Source organism: Dendrobates tinctorius, unplaced genomic scaffold, assembly GCF_039654945.1.
Source record: "Dendrobates tinctorius isolate UK_male_01 unplaced genomic scaffold, ASM3965494v1 ptg000254l, whole genome shotgun sequence".
In the NCBI taxonomy this organism is placed as follows: Eukaryota; Metazoa; Chordata; class Amphibia; order Anura; family Dendrobatidae; genus Dendrobates; species Dendrobates tinctorius.
In genome coordinates, this window is record NW_027361921.1 from 23097998 (window position 1) to 23120000 (window position 22003).

Sequence of the window (22003 nt, forward strand, 5' to 3'; positions counted from 1 at the left end):
CTAGAGCCGCGCCATTAGCCGCATCCAAGGATGCATTAATTAAATAGTCACCCGCCATCGCGATCTGACTTGCTATCTCAGCCACTTCCGTCAGCAAATCTCTATCCTGTAGGACCTTGTTTAAAGAATCTGACCATGACATCATGGCTTTGGCTACCCACGTTGCCGCAAAAGAAGGAAAGAGCGCTGATCCCGATGCCTCATACACTGAGCAAGCTAAACCTTCTATGAGTCGATCCATGGGGTCCTTAATGGAAGAACCGCTAGGTACTGACAACAAGGACCTTGAAGCCAGGCGTGATACTGGGGGATCCACTACTGGAGATTCCGCCCAATTTTTACAAAGTTCCGATGCGAACGGATATCTCGTTTCCAGCGTTTTTTGTCCTGAAAAACATTTGTCTGGATGTTCCCTATGCCGCTGCACTATATCCTCGAACTCAGGATGAGTGCTAAACACTCTATGTGGTCTCCTGGTCTTCTTAAAGGATACCTTATGATCTGCAGTTAGGGAGACATCATCGTCTATCCCCAGAGTCTGATTGACTGCTTCAATAAGACTGTCTACCGTCTCCCGGTACCCTGGGGTATCCAAGTCCAAGGATTCTTCCCAGTCATCACCTGAACTCTGCTCGCTCCCAGAAAATGGTGACGGTGAGCAAGATGCCGCACTCACGGATGCAGAGGCACCGGAGGGGCCTGGAGACGCAGTATGGGCTCTTTTCCTGTGCGTCTGCCTAGAGAGTGTGCGGCCCCTGCAGGCCGGAGGCTCTTGTGAGGTGGATGACCCCTCCCAAACAGGCGAGCCGTCGTCTCTACCCCTATCCGGGGCCTGAAGGGTCTCAATCGCCTTCGTGAGCGAAACCATGGACCGAGAGAGTGATAACGCCCATTCTGGGGGATCCAGACCCCTGGGCTCTGTTGCGGGGGAGGGCTCCTGGGCGCATTCGGAGTTGCAGGCTTCACATAACTTAATAGTCTGCGCTCGTGGGAACATAACCCCACAGGAAACGCATGCGGCATAAAGGAACGTGTGCGTTTTTCCTTTGCCAGACATATTGCTGGCGTCGGCCCGCACACAAAAAATCCCTTAAAGGTTTGGGGGGGGTAGGAGGAGGGTAACCCTGTAGTGCCCTAGTGTGGCTCCGGGACGGGGTTGCACTTACCCGCTCCTGCGCGTCTCTCCCCTTGCTTCAGTTCGCCTGCCTCACTCCTGGTAGGCTGCGATTCCTCTGTTATCGCGGCCTACCCTGCCTTGCCGCCGGGGCCTCAATTTAATCCGGCGCCCGCCCTGGAGATGGGGGGCGGTGCCGGAAAGGACGTCACGCGCAGGGCGGCGCTTCCGCCCACGGCCCAGGCCGAAGCCGCGGGCTAAATTTAGAAACAGTCCGCCCGACCGCCCGCCTCCCCATGCTCGGCTGGTAATGGGGGCGGCGCCGGAAATGACGTGCGCCCAGGGTGGCGCTTCCGCCCGCGGCCCAGGCCGAAGCCGTGGGCTAAATTTAGAAACGGTCCGCCCGACCGCTACCCCGGCCGGCCGCCTCCCCATGCATGGCTGGTGACGGGGGCGGCACCGGAAATGACATGCGCCCAGGGCGGCACTTCCGCCCACGGCCCGGGCCGAAGCCGCGGGCTAAATAAGAGCCGGTCCGCCCGCTTGGCACGCCGGCAGACCGCTACCTCGGCCATCCGGCTGCAGCTCCTTCCACTTCTCCCGGACCGCGTCAATACCCGGAACCAGGTTAGAGGAGCGGAGGGAAGGGGGGGGTGAGGGAATGGGGGAAGCGTGTGCGGGCTATCCAAATAGCTGTTCCTCCGCCCCAGCCTTCTCCGAAAACTCTGCCCAGGGCCCTCCACTCGCTCCAGCTCATACCTGAGGTACTCTGTTTAAGACGGTGCAGGCACCATCTTTTTTGGAAGTGCATCGAGCAGCAAGGTGGTGTGCTGGTGAAAGGGGAAAAAAAAACAAAAAAAAACTCTTAAATCTTCTTCCTGAGCGAGTGTGAACGAGCTGAGTGTGACCTGAGCATAAGTGCGAACTGTGGTAAGTGTGTGACTTGAAATTCAGTGAAGAGGTATTTGGAAAACCTATAACAAATACCTGTGTGAGTTGCTGAATTGTAGGTTGCTGAGTGCTTTCTACCTGTTCAATTTTTGGGGGGCTTTGGGGGCTTGTTTAACCTATATTTTCTCTCTTCAGGGTTAATCTCTTCTTTTACTATCTGTGTTTTTAAGGGTAAACTATATTGCATTTAAATCTTGAGGTGTAACTATATTCACAAGGGGTTAATTAAGGGTGGGAGTTCATACAGTAATTAAGGGTTTATAAGGGGCAGCTGGTTGGGGCTCAACTCCTTTTGGAAGTGCATTGAGCAGCAAGGTGGTGTGCTGGTGAAAGGGGAAAAAAAAAAAAAAAAACTCTTTTAAATCTTCTTCCTGAGCGAGTGTGAACGAGCTGAGTGTGACCTGAGCGTAAGTGCGAACTGTGGTAAGTGTGTGACTTGAAATTCAGTGACTTTAGATTCAGAGAGTTTCCAAGGGAGGTCTTACTGAATTGCTGTTATAGTAATACTTTTTTTTTCTTTTTTTTTCATTTATTTTTGCTTATCTTATTGTCTGGTGCAATCCCCATTAGGATGTGCTCCACTATTGCCAATGCCATCCAGTGCACGTCTTGCCGCATGTATGCAGTCCTTGAACAGCCGGTCGAGGGTGCATACTGCTGTGCAAGATGTGAGCACGTTGTGCATTTGGAAGCCCAGATACTGGATCTAAATGTGCAGCTGGCAACACTGAGATCCATAGACAATATGGAAAGGAGTCTTCTGCTCACTGAGCAGACGCTCAATGGGATAGATGAGGGGGGGGATGCTAGGTTGGAGCTGCAGGACAATGAAGCAGCTAGCAGGGTGACAGTTAGAAGGCGGGGTAGAGGGAAGAGCACCAGGGAGGCTAGTCCTGATCTGGCACACCCCAATAAGTTTGCAAAGTTGGCAGATGAGGGGAGTGTTAGTGCAGGAGTAGCACAGCTGCAGCAAGGCATGTCCTCTGAAAGCCGGAGGAGTGTCTTCTCCAGTAAGGGGGGAAATAGGAGAGCAGGGCAGGCCAGACAGGTTCTGGTAGTGGGAGACTCAATTATTAGGGGAACAGATAGGGCAATCTGTCACAAAGACAGGGATCGTCGAACGGTGTGCTGCCTACCTGGCGCTCGAGTCCGACACATCGCTGATCGGGTTGACAGATTACTGGGAGGGGCTGGTGAGGATCCAGCGGTCATGGTGCACATTGGCACAAATGACAAAGTTAGAGGTAGGTGGAAGGTCCTTAAAGATGATTTCAGGGAATTAGGCTGTAAGCTTAAAGCAAGGACCTCCAAGGTGGTATTTTCGGAAATACTTCCTGTACCACGTGCCACGCCAGAGAGGCAACGGGAGATTAGGGAGGTTAATAAGTGGCTCAGGAATTGGTGTAGGAAGGAGGGGTTTGGGTTCCTGCAGAACTGGGCTGACTTCTCAGTTGGCTACAGGTTCTACGCTAGGGACGGGCTGCACCTCAATGGGGAGGGTGCAGTTGTGCTGGGGGAGAAAATGGCTAGAAGGTTGGAGGAGTGTTTAAACTAGGGACGGGGGGGAGGGTATTCCTTTTATAGGAGGGGAAGACAGTGCAGATAGAGACCTGGGCACAAATAATGACATTGGGGGTGGGGGTGGCATGGGGGGTGGGGTTAGAACAGTTAATAATTTAAGAAAGAATAGAGGTACAGAGAGATACATAAAGTGCATGTATACTAATGCCAGAAGTCTCGCCAACAAAATGGAGGAATTGGAGTTAATGTTGTTGGAACATAATTATGACATGGTGGGGATATCTGAGACATGGCTGGATGAGAGCCATGACTGGGCAGTTAATTTACAGGGCTATAGTCTGTTCAGAAATGACCGTACAAATAAGCGAGGGGGAGGCGTATGTTTATATGTAAAATCATCCTTAAAACCCATCCTTCGTGATAATATATATGAATCTAATGAAAATGTAGAGTCCCTGTGGGTAGGGATAAGGGGAGGGGGGAAAAATAATAAATTACTGATAGGGGTTTGTTATAAATCTCCAAAAATAATGGAAGCTACAGAGAATATCCTCATAAAGCAAATAGATGAAGCAGCGACTCAAGGAGAAGTCATTATTATGGGGGACTTCAACTACCCTGAAATACATTGGGGAACCGAAACCTGCAGTTCCAGCAAAGGTAATAGGTTTTTGACTACTATGAGAGACCATTACCATTCACAACTGGTTCAGGACCCAACAAGAGGGAGGGCACTGCTAGACCTAATATTATCCAACAGGCCAGACCGCATATCAAATGTAAGGGTTGGGGGTCACTTGGGTAATAGTGATCACAAATTAATAAGTTTTCATGTATCCTTTAATAAGATGTGTAGTAGAGGGGTTACAAGGACACTAAACTTCAGGAAGGCAAATTTCCAACGGATGAGAGATGATCTTGGTGCAATTAACTGGGACGATATCCTGAGACATAAAAATACACAAAGAAAATGGGAGACGTTTATTAGCATCCTGAATAGGACCTGTGCACAATATATACCGTATGGGAATAAACATGCGAGAAATAGGAGGAAACCACTATGGCTAAATAGAGCTGTAAGGGGCGCAATAAGAGATAAAAATAAAGCATTTAGAGAATTAAAGCAAGTAGGTAGTGATGAGGCATTAAATAAATACAGAAGATTAAATAAATTCTGTAAAAAGCAAATCAAGACAGCAAAGATTGAGACAGAGAGACTCATTGCCAGAGAAAGTAAAAATAATCCCAAAATATTCTTTAACTACATAAATAGTAAGAAGCTAAAAAATGATAGTGTTGGTCCCCTTAAAAATAGTCTGGGTGAAATGGTGGATGAGGATGAGGAAAAAGCCAATATGCTAAATGACTTTTTTTCAACAGTATTTACACAAGAAAATCCCATGATGGATAACATGATCAGGGATAAAAATTCTCCATTAAATGTCACCTGCTTAACCCAGCAGGAAGTACGGCGGCGTCTACAAATCACTAAAATTGACAAATCCCCGGGCCCGGATGGGATACACCCCCGAGTACTGCAGGAATTAAGCACAGTCATTGATAGACCACTATTTTTAATCTTTAAAGATTCCATAATAACAGGGTCTGTACCACAGGACTGGCGTATAGCAAATGTGGTGCCAATATTCAAAAAGGGGACAAAAACTGAACTTGGAAATTATAGGCCTGTAAGTTTAACCTCAACTGTGGGTAAAATCCTGGAGGGTTTTCTAAGAGATACTATACTGGAGTATCTGGAGAAGAATAACCTTATGACCCAATATCAACATGGGTTTACAAGAGACCGTTCCTGTCAGACTAATCTGATAAGCTTTTATGAAGAGGTAAGTTCCGGACTGGACCAAGGGAATGCAGTGGACGTGGTGTACATGGACTTTTCAAAAGCTTTTGATACGGTGCCACACAAAAGGTTGATACATAAAATGAGAACAATGGGGATAGGGGAAAATATGTGTAGGTGGGTTAAGAGCTGGCTCAGGGATAGGAAACAAAGGGTGGTTATTAATGGAGCACACTCGGACTGGGTCACGGTTAGCAGTGGGGTACCACAGGGGTCAGTTTTGGGCCCGCTTCTTTTTAACATATTTATTAATGACCTTGTAGGGGGCATAGAGAGTAGAATTTCAATATTTGCAGATGACACTAAACTCTGCAGGGTAATTAATACAGAGGAGGACAATTTTATATTACAGGAGGATTTATGTAAACTAGAAGCTTGGGCTGATAAATGGCAAATGAGCTTTAATGGGGATAAATGTAAGGTCATGCACTTGGGTAGAACGAACAAGTTGTATAATTATGTGCTTAATTGTAAAACACTGGGCAAAACAGTCACTGAAAAAGACCTGGGTGTATGGGTGGACGACAAACTCACATTTAGTGGCCAGAGTCAAGCAGCTGCTGCAAAGGCAAATAAAATAATGGGATGCATTAAAAGAGGCATAGATGCTCATGAGGAGAACATAATTTTACCTCTATATAAGTCACTAGTGCGACCACACTTAGAATACTGTGTACAGTTCTGGTCTCCGGTGTATAAGAAAGACATAGCTGAACTGGAGCGGGTGCAGAGAAGAGCGACCAAGGTTATTAGGGAACTAGGGGGTCTGCAATACCAAGACAGGTTATTACACTTGGGGTTATTTAGTTTGGAGAATCGAAGGCTTAGGGGTGATCTTATTACAATGTATAAATATATGTGGGGACAATACAAAGACCTTTCTAATGATCTTTTTACTCTTAGACCTGTGACGGGGACAAGGGGGCATCCTCTACGTCTGGAGGAAAGAAGGTTTAAGCATACTCACAGACGCGGATTCTTTACTGTAAGAGCAGTGAGACTATGGAACTCTCTGCCATATGATGTTGTAATGAGTGATTCACTACTAAAATTTAAGAAGGGACTGGATGCCTTTCTTGAAAAGTATAATATTACAGGGTATATACACTAGTTTCCTTAATATTGCGTTGATCCAGGGAGCTAGTCTGATTGCCGTATGTGGAGTCGGGAAGGAATTTTTTTCCCCAATGTGAAGCTTACTGTTGTCACATGGGTTTTTTTTTGCCTTCCTCTGGATCAACATGTTAGGGCAAGTTAGGATAGGATATGGGTTGAACTAGATGGACTTAAAGTCTCCCTTCAACCTTAATTACTATGTTACTATGTTACTATGTTACCCTAGCTCCGACTGCCTTGCAGGGGCGAGGAGAGGGACCGTCTGCCGCCATGCAGCACCGCCATCATGCGTTGGTGGAGTCATGGGGGCCGCACAGACTAGTCTTGTGCCTCTGTGCAAGCCCATGGTTTCAATACCTAGGGGTGGACAGGGCTAAGTCTGGCATAATGTCCCACGTCGCGGGAGAGGAAACTTGGAGGGACACTCGCACGTGGTTGCCCGTTGCTGGTTTGGGGAAATCGGATCCTTTCAATAGGATGCGTTGCCCCTCTTATCTTAATAAAACAAAAAACAAAGACAAAAATAGATGTCTGGGGAAAAGTCCCAGATATGTCCCACGGTGCGGGAAAGGATACGCGGAGGCGATACTCAACGCGTGCTCGCCCGTTGTTGATTTGGGGAGATCGGACCCTTTCTATAGGATCCGTCGCCCCTGTCTCATCTTCATGGTAAACTAGAAAAAAAATAGTCTGGAGAGATCCAGACTGCGTGTGCCTCCATAAGACACTAAGCAAAAAACTGGTTTCCGCCCGCTATCGGGGCGAGGGTGTATGTGGCGGAGGAGGAGCTAACTTGTTTTTTGTATGCCTAGTGTCAGCCTCCAGATGGCAGTAGCATACACCCACAGTCTCTGTGTCCCCCAATGAGACGAAGGAGAAAAATGCCTGCCTATTTTGTATGAGGACAATGTATTAGCTAAAATCCTAGAGACGGGAATAAATATTGTTGCTAGACGAGCGCCCACTATAGGAAATACGCTTTCACCAGGATTTTTCTCATCTAAACCTCCCATCGAAACTGACTAAAGTGTAATGGGTTTTACAAATGTGGTGTGAACAACTGCAAAACATGCAAATGTCCCGAAAACATTCTTTAACAATGATAAAACACAAAATTACAATATCAAACAAATTATTAATTGTAATTCAAAATATGTGGTATACATAATTTTTTGTGAGGCATGCCAGCTAATTTATACTGGGTGCACTACAAGAAACTGAAAACCCACTTTGCAGAACATATTGGGATATAAATAATAATAATATTGCACGTAATACATCCACGGTTGCAAAACACTGTTATCAAACATAATGGAAAAGCAGATTCTCTATTACAGCGATAGAAAAAAAATCAAACACACTAGGAGGGGAGGTGACATGCACAGATGTCTGCTCACTAGAGAGGCGTTCTGGATATATAATCTACGCACGAGACATACTGATGGTTTAAATAGAAGAAATGATATAATGCTGCATTATTAATATTCATTTATATGTTAACCTAAATGTGCACAATAGTACTATAATGTTTTTATTTAGTTTTTTTTCTCTGTTATAGTAGCATTGACGGATACAATGTTTCAGGTTATATGTTCCTATTTAGGACCTTAATGAAATCAATCACCTGATACAACAGACCATTTCTATTGGCTACTTTAGCCTATATATGTTTGATGCTGCTAAACTAAGGCTAGCTATGACAAAGATCCACCAGTGATCGAAATGCATTGCCGTTATACCAGCAGCTGTGTGTACACTCACTGTATTGGAGGAGTTTTCTGCCAATCTATGATATTTTAATATTTTTCAATAAAGACAATTTTTTTATGGAGCTGGAAAGTCAATCCTTTTGCTTCTTGTTACCTCTATGTTTTTGTCTGAATGGAGTTCCGAGCGCCTGTGACAGTTTGGCGAGCTGGCTGGGCTTCTGCCCAGTTTTGAACTTTGTTTATATGTGAACTTTTGGTCAGGGTCATTTGGATGTTTTGGTTTGTCATTATGATTTAAAAAGAGAAAACACAGAAGTTTGACAATAAATGGCTTCATCCAACCACTAACTATGAGGGGAGAAAACATTTTGGTGTTGTCATTCAAATTCCCTGAAAAAAGGCCAAGAAAGCAAAAATTCTGCCGGGGTATGTAAACTATTGAGCACAACTGTATGGATTGCGATAACATTTCGGTTTAGTTATAAAAACTCAGAGGTTCATTGGTCGGTAAAAAAATTGATGGGAGCTTGGGGATTAGCGTCGATAAGACATTAGATCATTAATGCCCAAATCCACATCAGATATTTTACGGACCAATGAATCTCCAGGTTTTTATAACCAAGCCCATAAATTATCGCAATACATCTGCACGGTGGTATGAATTCATGTCGCTTTAAAGTGGAAATCTTTGTGCACCACTAAGTATGTGGAGAAGTTGATAGTCACCCATATAATGGCCGGCCTAGGAACACACAAATGCCATCTGTGCAGACTCCATGAAGCGTTGTTTGAATAATTGGGTCAATTTTATTATTCTTCCTGGTCTCCATGCATCTTTTGACTTCTAAATTATGGAGCATATTTTCCTGGTCCTTTACTGGAGTTCTTAGACTAGGTCTTGCTGCCTGCCTCTAGTCGGAGTACACGACCAAAAACAATGCACAATATAGAGCACACCGACTCCTTCTGCATCATTATAGTTAAAGGCCACATCAGCATGTACACCCGAATCCTGCTTAGCGGAGGTTCAGAGGTAAGCCCTGAGGGAGCTGTAGTGGCAAACGCTATGTGAACCCAGCCTTACTACTTTCCTACCTCCTAATTACTCTCATTTGTGCTATTCCTCCACCTAATTACTTTGTTCAGCTGACACTGGTATAAAAAGTGCGCTCTTTTTTGGATTAACTGCTATATTCATGGTCATAAAAAAACAAAAACAAACAGATGTTTATGTAAAAAACAATGTGGAAATTACTGGGGTGGGGGTTCCCACCATTTCACCCCACCTGGAATCTTTTTTTCTGCTTTGTTAGTATGCTAGATTGAATGAGAAGGTGTGATCTGTACAAAGAGTTATCTTTATTTTCATAACTATGAAAATTGTAGATTCACTCTGAAGGCATCAAAACTATGAATTAACACTTGTGGAATTATATAATTAACACATAAGTGTGAAACAACTGAAAATATGTCTTATATTCTAGGTTCTTCAAAGTAGCCACCTTTTGCTTTGATTACTGCTTTGCACACTCTTGGCATTCTCTTGATGAGCTTCAAGAGGTAGTCACCGGAAATGGTTTTCACTTCACAGGTGTGCCCTGTCAGATTTAATAAGTGAGATTTCTCGCCTTATAAATGGGGTTGGGACCATCAGTTGTGTTGGGCAGAAGTCTGGTGGATACAGAGCTGATAGTCCTACTGAATAGACTGTTAGAATTTGTATTATGGCAAGAAAAAAGCAGATAAGAAAAATGAGTGGCCATCATTACTTTAAGAAATGAAGGTCAGTCAGTCCGAAAAATTGGGAAAACTTTGAAAATGTCCCCAAGTGCAGTGGCAAAACCCATCAAGCGCTACAAAGAAACTGGCTCACATGAGGACCGCCCCAGGAAAGGAAGACCAAGAGTCACCTCTGCTGCGGAGGATAAGATCATCCGAGTCACCAGCCTCAGAAATCGCAGGTTAACAGCAGCTCAGAATAGAGACCAGGTCAATGCCACACAGAGTTCTAGCAGAAGACACATCTCTACAACAACTGTTAAGAGGAGACTTTGTGCAGCAGGCCTTCATGGTAAAATAGCTGCTAGGAAACCACTGCTAAGGACAGTCAACAAGCAGAAGAGACTAGTTTGGTCTATAGAACACAAGAAATGGACAATAGACCAGTGGAAATCTGTGCTTTGGTCTGATGAGTCCAAATTTGAGATCTTTGGTTTCAACGACCGTGTCTTTGTGTGACGCAGAAAGGTGAACGGATGGACTCTACATGCCTGGTTCCCACCTTAAAGGATGGAGGTGTCATGGTGTGGGGGTGCTTTGCTGGTGACACTGTTGGGGATATATTCAAAATTGAAGGCATACTGAACCAGCATGGCTACCGGCATTGCAGCGGCATGCTATTCCATCCGGTTTGCGTTTAGTTGGACCATCATTTATTATTTTTCAGGACAATGACCCCAAACACACCTCCAGGCTGCGTAAGGGCTATTTGACCAAGAAGGAGAGTGATGGGGTGCTAAGCCAGATGACCTGGCCTCCACAGTCACCAGACCTGAACCCAATCGAGATGGTTTGGGATGAGCTGGATCGCAGAGTGAAGGCAAAAGGGCCAACAAGTGCTAAGCATCTCTGGGAACTCCTTCAAGACTGTTGGAAGACCATTTCCGGTGACTACCTCTTGAAGCTCACCAAGAGAATGTCAAGAGTGTGCAAAGCAGTAATCAAAGCAAAAGGTGGCTACTTTGAAGAACCTATAATATCTATAATAATAAATGCCCTAAGCAACTTCCGGTTGTAACAACTTCCGTCCAGTTGTAACCGGTGACGTCACCGCACACCTCTTTCCATGTTAACCCTCAACACACACACTCTACTCACCTTTCACCATCTCCACTGACGTCCACTCACTCTTTCACTCCACATACGACCCTTTCTCTCACTCCGTCTCTCATACTCACGCCGTCATCGCCGCTGATCCATGATCCCCGACATCTTCTTCCGCCGGCGCCATCCTGGATCCAGACGTCCTCCACGACGGCGACATGTTCTTGCGGCGACGCCATTTGGATCGGCGAAATCCCGCGATAGTCAAGATGGCTTCGTCGCAAGAACATGTCGCCGGCGAGGACGACGTCGGGATCCAAAATGGCGTCGGCGAAAACTCGCGAGATTTCGCCAACGCCATTTTGGATCCCGTCGTCGTCCACGCCGGCGACATGTTCTTCCGGCGACGCCATCTTGACTATCGCGGGATTTCACGATACTCAAGATGGCGTCGCCGCAAGAACATGTCGCCGGCGTGGACAACGTCTGGATCCAGGATGGAGCCGGTGGAAGATGTCGGGGATCGTGGAGCAGCGGCGATGACGGCGTGAGTATGAGAGACGGAGTGAGAGAAGGGGTCGTATGTGGAGTGAAAGAGTGAGTGGAGATGGTGAAAGGTGAGAGGAGTGTGTGTTGAGGAGTGTGTGTTGAGGGTTAACATGGCAAGAGGTGTGATGCTATCGCATCCTCCCGATGCGATAGCATCGGGCCATAATCTAGTAAAACATTTTCAGTTGTTTCACACTTTTTTGTTAATTATATAATTCCACATGTGTTAATTCATAGTGACTCTACAATTTTCATAGTCATTAACATAAAGAAAACTCTTTGAATGAGAAGGTGTCCCCATACAGCTGTGAGGAAGGAAAATTAGAAAATAAAAAGTTATGACTATTGGAAGAGAAAAAGAAAATTGAAACTCAAAAATCTCAAAAATGAAAATTGACAATGTCCTTAATTAAGAAGTTAAACAATAGAAAATGTAAATTGGTGATATTAAAATGTTGCAAAAATGAGTTAATGTCAGAAATATGTAGCGCGTCTTAGAATACCTTGTATTAAATTCATATACCCAACCATGGCATTTCAGGAATCAAATGGTCAACATTTACCCTAAAAACGATTAATAAGGGTATGGCTCAGGGATTTCCGTACTTACGCAACTCGACATGGGGATTTCCAGACTGTTTCTTCTGCTTATCTCCACCATCAGTATCATCTATAAGGAAAAATATTCCAATAAAGTACAAGAAAAAAGTTTACAGGGAAAATTAGAGGTTGCTTCACTGCTGGCCCCATAACCCAGCTGCAGTCATTATATTCCACTGTGCACTTAGAATTGCTCATTTTGCCTTTCCACACAGCTAATTCTTGTCTATCTCTGCTGTATGTAGAAACAAGAAGTCACTAGTCGCTGCAGAAATCATTCCCCTCTTCAACTCCTGACCCAGTTGCTCCCTCTTCCTACATGCCACAGACTTCTGCAGTGACTCACTCATACAGGGAAAATTGACCTCCTGTTTCTACAAAGACCTTAGAAGGATTCAGCTAGACATAGACATAATGGAAAAAAGAAGGATTAACTGGATAGAAAGGCAAAATAAACCACTGAAAATGCACAGTGCAATATAAATATGCAATATATTAAGAGGACAAAAACTTATACGGGAGGAGGAGTGCTTCTTTAAAGCGTGGTCACAGTAAAGTAATATATGGGAAGATTTATAATTATAAATGGTAAATGTTATATTATTAAAGAAAAAGGTCTCCACTTATCAGCCTACATTTCCTCTTTACATATGGCTGGAGAACAACGTCCAACTTGCACGTGGTTTGCATGCAAGCTGCATTTCAGCCAAAGTCGCATGCAAACTGAGACCTGCAACCATAAACCTAAGAGAATTGGATGCTAGCCTTGGTCACCTTGGGTTGCAGTAGGTTGTAAGTCACACTGTGCTCCCAGACACAATCATCAGATAAAGTCTAAAAACAGCCCTTTACTTACCAGCAGTTATCCTGACCATCAGGATGAAAAGAAGCTGACGACACTAACAACTAAAGATTTACTATGACTTCATTCAGTGGCGGAATTTGGATAGGCACTTAAAAGGATGAAAAGTCTCATTAAAAATAGTAATGGACATCTTCCAATGCAGCATATTAAGTAATAAAAAAAAAACCTAACAGATAGTGCTGAAGGCCATACTGAAGAGAAGTCGTAAGACCTGATCGGAGCAATAAATAAGGTTGTGAAGTGGAGGACGGCACAGCCAGGCTCACAGGTGGCCGGATTAGATAGAGATCCAATAAATTGATGAGAGGTTTCATTTTTTATTAAACCGCAGTGAAAAGACGTTTCAGTAAATTGCGAGAAATAACAGAACCCCGTCAGGCAGACAGCAGATGTCAAGTAATGTGCGTACAGGAAGCTCAGAAAGTGCCTCGCATTGGATTCATCAAAATGTATGAGATGGGAATCGCCAACAATTTCCTGCTATTCGCCTGCTGATAAGATGCTGCCCTGAGCGCTCGGATTGATCCAATTAATGAGCATCACAAGCACTAAATTATAGATGTGAAACAGCCAGAAGAAAATACCCCAAGCAAAGCTCCTAACATCCTCACATCATGGAGTCTAGAGAAGCAACACATTTATAATCTGCAGAGATTAATAGTCGTTTACTGGAAATTGCATTAAATCATTCTAAATAAATGATGAACGGACTGACGGCTGCAGTGTAATAGGCGGCCAGACCCTAACACCATTAACCCTCAGTGTTAGTCAGGTCACAGCTTCAGAACACAGAAACCAATATATGCAATTTTTAATTATTGAATGGCTCTGAAGTCCTATCTGTTACACTATGTGCGGAAGACAAAAACACTAAGGGGTTATGTCATGTGAGCTTTCAGCGATGAAAGAGGCAGAAGTGACCCTTGATGAAGCCATCTTAGTATGGAGATACAACTAGGGTATTCTCTCAGACATTTGTATTTGATACAGTGGGGAAAATTAGTATTTTTACCCTTGCTGATTGTGGAAGTTTGCCCACTGACAAAGACATGAACAGTCTAATTTTAAGGGTAAAGGTAATTTTAACATTAAAGGGAAGGTGACATCCAAAACATTTTTTTCAGCAATTGAAAAAATGTAAAGAATTAATGTTTACATTTTCTTAAAAAATATTATCATTTGTTTTTAATTTTGTAAAATATGAAAAATAATTTTTAAAAGTTTGGAATTTCCACTTGTTAACACTAGGGGGAGCAGCTACTGAAGTCTGGCACAAAAACCTAGTACAACTAGCTCACATTACTGCACTGGAGTAAATATGGGCGGAGTCTACTGACATGGGTGTGATGTCACTCCTCTCCTCCCCTTCTGGGTGTTTGCTAAGGGAAAAGAGAGGATGACATCTAGGAACACAGTGAGCAGCCATTTTGATGGGGCCTGCAAAGTTACTGACTGTCTTTGCATGCAAAGTCTGGATCAGGACAGGTCATCAATCAGCAGAAATGTTTCCTGGATTTCTGTGGAGCAGACAAGCAGACGGTCCATCCATGTGTATAAAACACAGCGCTCTATGTACAATCCCTGGCACTGAACAGGGTGCCCCCCATAGACCAGCACACTGCTCTCCTGAAATACTCTGTGCTGCTGTTACCCTGCTCCTTCCACCATACATCAGGCCCCTTGTCACCTCGCTTTCACACATCGCCAGGACAGGATCTGAGGAGAGGAATGGTGTCTTCGGTCTCTGAGGATGGCAGGCAGCAAGGATTCTGGGAGCAGGGTGACAGCAGCACAGAGTATTTCAGGAGAGCAGTGTGCTGGTCTATGGGGGGCACAGAGGGAGATATATGGTGGAGGACCAGGGTGACAGCAGCACAGAGTATTTCAGGAGAGCATTATCACACGGGATAGGATTAGATACACGGCTCAGCAGTCAGTATCACACAGGATAGGGTTAGAAACACTGCTCAGCACACAGTATCACACAGGAGAAGATTAGATACACGGCTCAGCAGGCAGTATCACACAGGATAGGATTAGATACACGGCTCAGCAGTCAGTATCACACGGGATAGGATTAGATACATGGCTCAGCAGGCAGTATCACACAGGATAGGATTAGATACATGGCTCAGCACACAGTATCACACAGGAGAGGATTAGATACAGGGCTCAGCAGTCAGTATCACACAGGATAGGATAAGATACACGGCTCAGCAGGCAGTATCACACAGGATAGGATTAGATACACGACTCAGCACACAGTATCACACAGGAGAGGATTAGATACACAGCTCATCAGTCAGTATCACACAAGAGAGGATTAGATACACAGTTCAGCAGTCAGTATCACACAGGATAGGATTAGATACACGGCTCAGCAGTCAGTATCACACAGGATAGGATTAGATACACGGCTCAGCAGACAGTATCACACAGGATAGGATTAGATACACAGCTCAGCAGACAGTATCACACAGGGCAGGATTAGATACATGGCTCAGCAGACAGTATCACACAGGAGAGGATTAGATACAGGGCTCAGCAGTCAGTATCACACAGGATAGGATTAGATACACAGCTCAGCAGACAGTATCACACAGGGGAGGATTAGATACATGGCTCAGCAGACAGTATCACACAGGAGAGGATTAGATACAGGGCTCAGCAGTCAGTATCACACAGGGGAGGATTAGATACAGGGCTCAGCAGTCAGTATCACACAGGAGAGGATTAGATGTCCAGCAGATTGCCAAGTGTTTTGAAACAGCAGGGAGCAGCACCTCCTATGTTTTGCAGGGGCAGCAGCTGGCCGTGTGTTTTGGAAAGAGCAGCTTGGTGTCCAGGAGCTTGTTCCTCTCCTGCAGCTGGTATGTGCAGAGTGAACATCCAAGCCTGGTTATGCTGGAACAGTACAGCATCGCGGGCTATTGCTAAAAGAAAAGCACTGGGCTCTAATAAGATGGCGCCTGGCCACACCTACAGCTGTGAATTGAGCTGCCCACAGAGGCATGGCCAGTTCACTCCTGATGCTGCTGCAATGAAAGAGATAGGGTCGGAAGCCGACTATTATCTCTTATGCCCAGGGACTGCCGTAAATGAGCATGGAAAGTGTCGTTCAGCAGCCAGAGAGGTAAGATGGCAGCCCCCAGTGGCTGCATTACTACAGAAAAAAAAAAAAATCCATACACACCACTGAGTCAAGCTTAGGGGACAATATCTTTTTATACTATTTTCTTTTTTACATTAAATTATGAAAAAACACGGCACCTTCCCTTTAAGAGATAGAATATCAAAAATAAAATCCAGAAAATCACATTGTGTAATTTATATAAATTTGCATTTTGCGGTGAGAAATAAGTATTTGATCCCCTACCAACCATTAAGAGTTCTGACTCCTACAGACCAGTTAGACACTCCTAATCAACTCGTTACCTGCATTAAAGATAGCGGTCTTACATAGTCACCTTTATAAAAGACTCCTGTCCACAGACTCAATTAATCAGTCAGACTCTAACCTCTACAACATGGGCAAAACTAAAGAGCTTTACAAAGGATGTCAGGGACATGATCATAGAATCGTAGAGTTGGAAGAGACCTCCTGGGCCATCTGGTCCAACCCCCTGCTCAAAGCAGGATTCGCTACATCATCCCAGTCAGATGTCTGTCCAGCCTCTGTTTGAAGACTTCCATTGAAGGAGAACTCACCACTTCTCGTGGCAGCCTGTTCCACTCATTGATCACTCTGTCAAAAAGTTTTTTCTAATATCTAATCTGTCTCTCCTCCCATTCAGTTTCATCCCATTGCTTCTAGCCCTTCCTTGTGCAAATGAGAATAAAGTTTATCCTTCTACAATGTGACAGCCCTTTAGATATTTGTAGACAGCTATTAAGTCTCCTCTCAGTCTTCTCTTTTGCAAACTAAACATTCCCAAATCCTGCAACCTTTCCTCATAAGACAGGGTTTGCAGACCGGTCACCATTCTGGTCGCTCTTTTCTAGACCTGCACAAAGCTGAAATGGGCTACAAAACCATAAGTAAGGTGCTGGGTATGAAGGAGACAACTGTTGGTGCAATAGTGAGAAAATGGAAGAAATACAAAATGACTGTCAATCGAAATCGAACTGAAGCCCCATGCAAAATCTCACCTCGTGGGGTATCCTTGATCATGAGGAAGGTGAGAGATCATTAAAAAAAAACTACACGGGGAAAACTTGTTAATGATCTCAAGGCAGCTGGGACCACAGTCACCAAGAAAAAAAAATTGGTAACACATTAAGCCATAAAGGTTAAAAATCCTGAGGCTCGCAAGGTCCCCTTTCTCAGGAAGGCACATGTGCAGGGCCATCTGAAGTTTGTCAATGAAAACCTGGATGATTCTGTGAGTGATTGGAAGAAGGTGTTGTGGTCAGATGAGACGAAAATTGAGCTCTTTGGCATTAACTCAACTCTCCATGTTTGGAGGAAGAGAAAGCTGCCTATGACACAAAAAACACCGTCCCCACTGTCAAGCATAGAGGTGGAAACATTAGGTTTTGGGGGTGTTTCTCTGCTAAGGGCACAGGACTAATTCACCACATCAATGGATAAAATCCTGAGTGACAACCCCCTTCCCTCCACCAGGACATTAAAAATGTGTCGTGGCTGGGTCTTCCAGCAAGACAATGGCCCAAAACATACAGCCAAGGCAACAAAGGAGTGGCTCAAAAAGAAGCCCATTAAGGTCATGGAGTGGCCTACCCAGTCTCTAGACCTTAATCCCATAGAAAGCTTATGGAGGGAGTTGACGCTCTGAGTTGCCAAGAGACAGCCTGAAAATCTTAATAATTTAGAAATGATCTGCAAAAAGCAGTGGACCTACAAAAAACTTCTGACTGCTGTGTTTGCCAAAAAGGATTTTAGTAGTAAGAGTTATTTTTAATGGTTTCAGCACTCCAATTAATTATAATACTAATTATTGATCAATCAGTTATAATTTTGTAAAACTATGTATTGCACAATGTACATTATCTAATTGTTTGAAAATACCTGTATGATTGGTGAGCTTTAGGCTATGGGCCCACGTAGCGTTTTAAAACGCACAATGAAAACCGGACTCCTTCCCAGAAATTGCGCGCTTTTTTTCAGCGCGATTTCACCGCGATTCTGTTCGCGATTTTCAGCATCGCTTGGAAAGTGATTGACAGGTTGGTCACACTCGTCAAACATAGTGTTTGACAAGTGTGACCAGCTTTTTACTATTGAGGCTGCCTATGCGGCATCAATAGTAAAAGACAAAAGGTTAAAAATGATAAAAAAATAAAAAAATCGGGGTATACAGTATTTACCTTCCAACGTCCCGCGCTGCCATCCCGGGCCTCAGCGTTCCCAACGATGCCTTGCGAGACCTGTGATGACGTTGGTCTCGCGTTACTATAGCGATCTCGCGAGACCGCTAGAGTTACGCGAGACAACGTCATCACAGGACCTTGCCGCAAGGCATTCCTGGGAACGCTGAGGCCCGGGAATGCAGCACGGGACGTCGGAAGGTAAATATACCACGATTTTTTATTCATTTTTTAACAGGGGTATGGTACCCAGGGCCTGGAGGACAGTCTCCTCTCCTCCACACCGTGGGTACCAACCGCACATGAGACGCTTAACTTCCCGCATGGTGGGCATAGCCACATGCGGGAAGTAAGCGATTCTCATGCATTCCTATGGGTGCGGAATCGCGGCAATTCTTTGTGATTCCACACAAAAGAATGACCATGCTGCGATTTTTTTCCGCGATGGGATTCCGCAGCGGAAAAAAGCGCAGCATTAGCACAGTATGTGCGGAATGCCATAGGAATGCATGGGGTGCGTCATGTACAAGATTTGTAAACGTTTTCGCGCCGAAAATCGCGGCAAAAACGCTTAAAAATTGCATCGCATCGTGGAAAAAAATCGCAGCATGATCATTCTTTTGTGCGGAATCGCAAAGAATTGCCGCGATTACGCACCCATAGGAATGCATGAGAATCGCTTACTTCCCGCATGTGGCTATGCCCACCATGCGGGAAGTTAAGCGTCTCATGTGCGGTTGGTACCCACGGTGTGGAGGAGACTGTCCTCCAGGCCCTGGGTACCATACCCCTGTAAAAAAATGAATAAAAAATAAAAAAAAATCGGGGTATATTTACCTTCCGACGTCCCGTGCTGCATTCCCGGGCCTCAGCATTCCCAGTAATGCCTTGCGGCAAGGTCCTGTGATGACGTGGTCTCGCGAGATCGCTATAGTAACGCGAGACCAACGTCATCACAGGTCTCGCAAGGCATCGTTGGGAACGCTGAGGCCCGGGATGGCAGCGCGGGACGTCGGAAGGTAAATATACCCCGATTTTTTATTTTTTTATCATTTTTAACATTTTATCTTTTACTATTGATGCCGCATAGGCAGCCTCAATAGTAAAAAGCTGGTCACACTTGTCAAACACTATGTTTGACGAGTGTGACCAACCTGTCAATCACTTTCCAAGCGACGCTTCAAATCGCTTGGAAAGTGCTTGAGAAAATCTCGGCAAAAACAGAATCACGGTAAAATCGCAGTGAAATCGCGTGGAAACTGCGCGATTTCTGGGAAGGAGTCCGGTTTTCATTGTGCGTTTTTAAACGCTACGTGGGCACATAGCCTTAATTAGCATTCACTTTGCATTGTTAAACTGCTTGAGAAAGGTCCACAACTCCCAGGACCGAAATGTCGCTGTATAGCCAACTAGCCAGATGGGCTAATAAATAGCACTTTGACAGGATTTCTTTTGGTGAGCTGCTTTCATCTTGAGGACTATTTTTGAGGTTTCGTATGTGTTACACCGTCCCTTTGTACTCACCCGGCCATCGTTCTCACGCCGCAGCCTCCCGCCGTCCGACATCCACGGAGGTCGCCTCCGGCAGGTGCGCGGTCGGCGGCGTCCCTGCATGCAATGCGCATGCGCCATAGGCCGCGCCTCCCTCCTGCTTCTTGTGCTCCGGCTATGCCCTGACCCGGAAGCACCTCCCTGACCAATGGCAGACCAGACAGGAGCATATCAGGCTGCTTACCCCTGTGGGAGGTGCCTGATTGTTGTGTTTCCAAGCACACTGGCCTTGCTGCATCGTGTGCTCTCAGCTCCTGCAGTTCTGTTCTTGCCTGCTCTCCGCAGCAGCCTCTCGGTCCTGTCTCCAGTGTTCCTGTTCCATCCTACTCCAGTCCTGCCGTCCTACTCCAGTCCTGTCTCCAGTGTTCCTGTTCCATCCTACTCCAGTCCTGCCTCCAGTGTTCCTGTTCCATCCCGCTCCAGTCCTGCCGTCCTACTCCAGTCCTGCCTCCAGTGTTCCTGTTCCATCCTACTCCAGTCCTGCCGTCCTACTCCAGTCCTGCCTCCAGTGTTCCTGTTCCGTCATCTATACTTCTGTCCCACAGTCCTACTCCGGTCCATCCTGAGCCGCCCCTCTCGGTACCGGCTACCGTGGTACTCGAACCCCTGGGCCTGCTCCTAACGGTCCCTGTATAGGGGTCGGTTCCACCTGGCAGCTCGCCAGGGGCCCCTCGGTGCCACGGTCCAGAGGGTCTACTCCTGGAGTTTCCGGCTCCAGACTACCCACGCTAACAGTACAATCAGGCCATAGATCCCGCCGGTACCACAGCTGCCACCCAGAAAGAGTTACTCTTCCTGCTGGAGAATCAGGGACGCATTATGTCCGTCATGAAGTCCATGGACACCCGTTTGTCGGCTCTGCAGGTGACCGATCCTGGAACTGCCACGTTACTGACCAGTCTTCAACAGGAGCTGGCCCAGCAAAAAGAAACCCAAGCCCATATTTTGTCTCACATGGCCTCCTTTGATAGCCGCCTGTCGGCCCTATGTTCTGCCGCCGCAGCTCTGACTCCTCCCCCTGCTCCTACAGCTCTCCCAACACCCCGCCTTGCCAAACCGCCTCGCTTCACTGGGGATCCTAAGCTCTGCAGGGGGTTCTTAAATCAGTGTAGTCTCCACTTTGAATGGTTGCCGCAGCAATATCCCTCTGACCGGGCCAAAGTAGCCTTCATTATGTCGCTGTCCGATTCCTGTCCACCTGGTGGCCGCTCCTCGGCCGCTCCCAGACCTTCCGGGTCTTCCTCCAGCCTACAGTTCCTACGCCGATGTCTTTGATAAGAAGGAAGCGGAGGTCCTTCCTCCACACCGGCCTTTTGACTGCCCAATTGAACTTGTTCCTGGTTCAACTCCCCCAAGGGGCAGAATCTACCCCCTGTCTCCCGCTGAGACCACAGCTATGTCCGAATACATTCGAGAGAACCTTGCCAAAGGTTTTATACGGAAATCCTCGTCACCCGCGGGAGCCGGGTTTTTCTTCGTCAAAAAGAAGGACGGAGCTCTACGGCCGTGCATTGACTATAGGGGTCTGAATGAAATTACCATTAAGAACAGGTACCCTCTTCCACTCATTCCGGAGCTGTTTGATCGTCTTAGAGGAGCCCGGGTCTTCTCCAAGCTGGACCTCAGAGGAGCCTATAATCTGGTCCGCATCCGGGCTGGAGACGAGTGGAAGACGGCCTTCAACACTCGAGACGGCCATTACGAGTACCTGGTCATGCCCTTTGGCCTCTGCAATGCTCCTGCGGTGTTTCAAGAGTTCGTCAACGAGATCTTCCGGGACCTCTTGTACTCCTGTGTGGTCGTATACTTGGACGACATCCTCGTCTTCTCGCCGGATATCTTGTCCCACAGAAAGAGTGTACGCTTGGTGTTACAGCGTCTTCGGGAGAACCGCCTGTATGCGAAGATTGAGAAATGTCTCTTTGAAAAGACCTCCCTGCCGTTTCTGGGATACATTATCTCCGACGCTGGACTAAGGATGGATCCCGAGAAGCTGTCTGCCATTCTCAAGTGGC

The 22003-nt window shown here is 45.9% G+C and overlaps 1 protein-coding gene across 2 annotated transcripts in view; it reads right to left on the reverse strand.

The window, feature by feature from the left end:
• The window catches only part of PIKFYVE (phosphoinositide kinase, FYVE-type zinc finger containing), a 603254-nt gene that overhangs the window by 120394 nt on the left and 460857 nt on the right, over positions 1-22003 (reverse strand). For both annotated transcript variants that reach the window (XM_073558214.1, XM_073558213.1), the window contains one exon: positions 12255-12314. In XM_073558214.1, coding sequence (XP_073414315.1) covers positions 12255-12314 — 60 coding nt within the window. The remainder of the gene's footprint in view (positions 1-12254; positions 12315-22003) is intronic.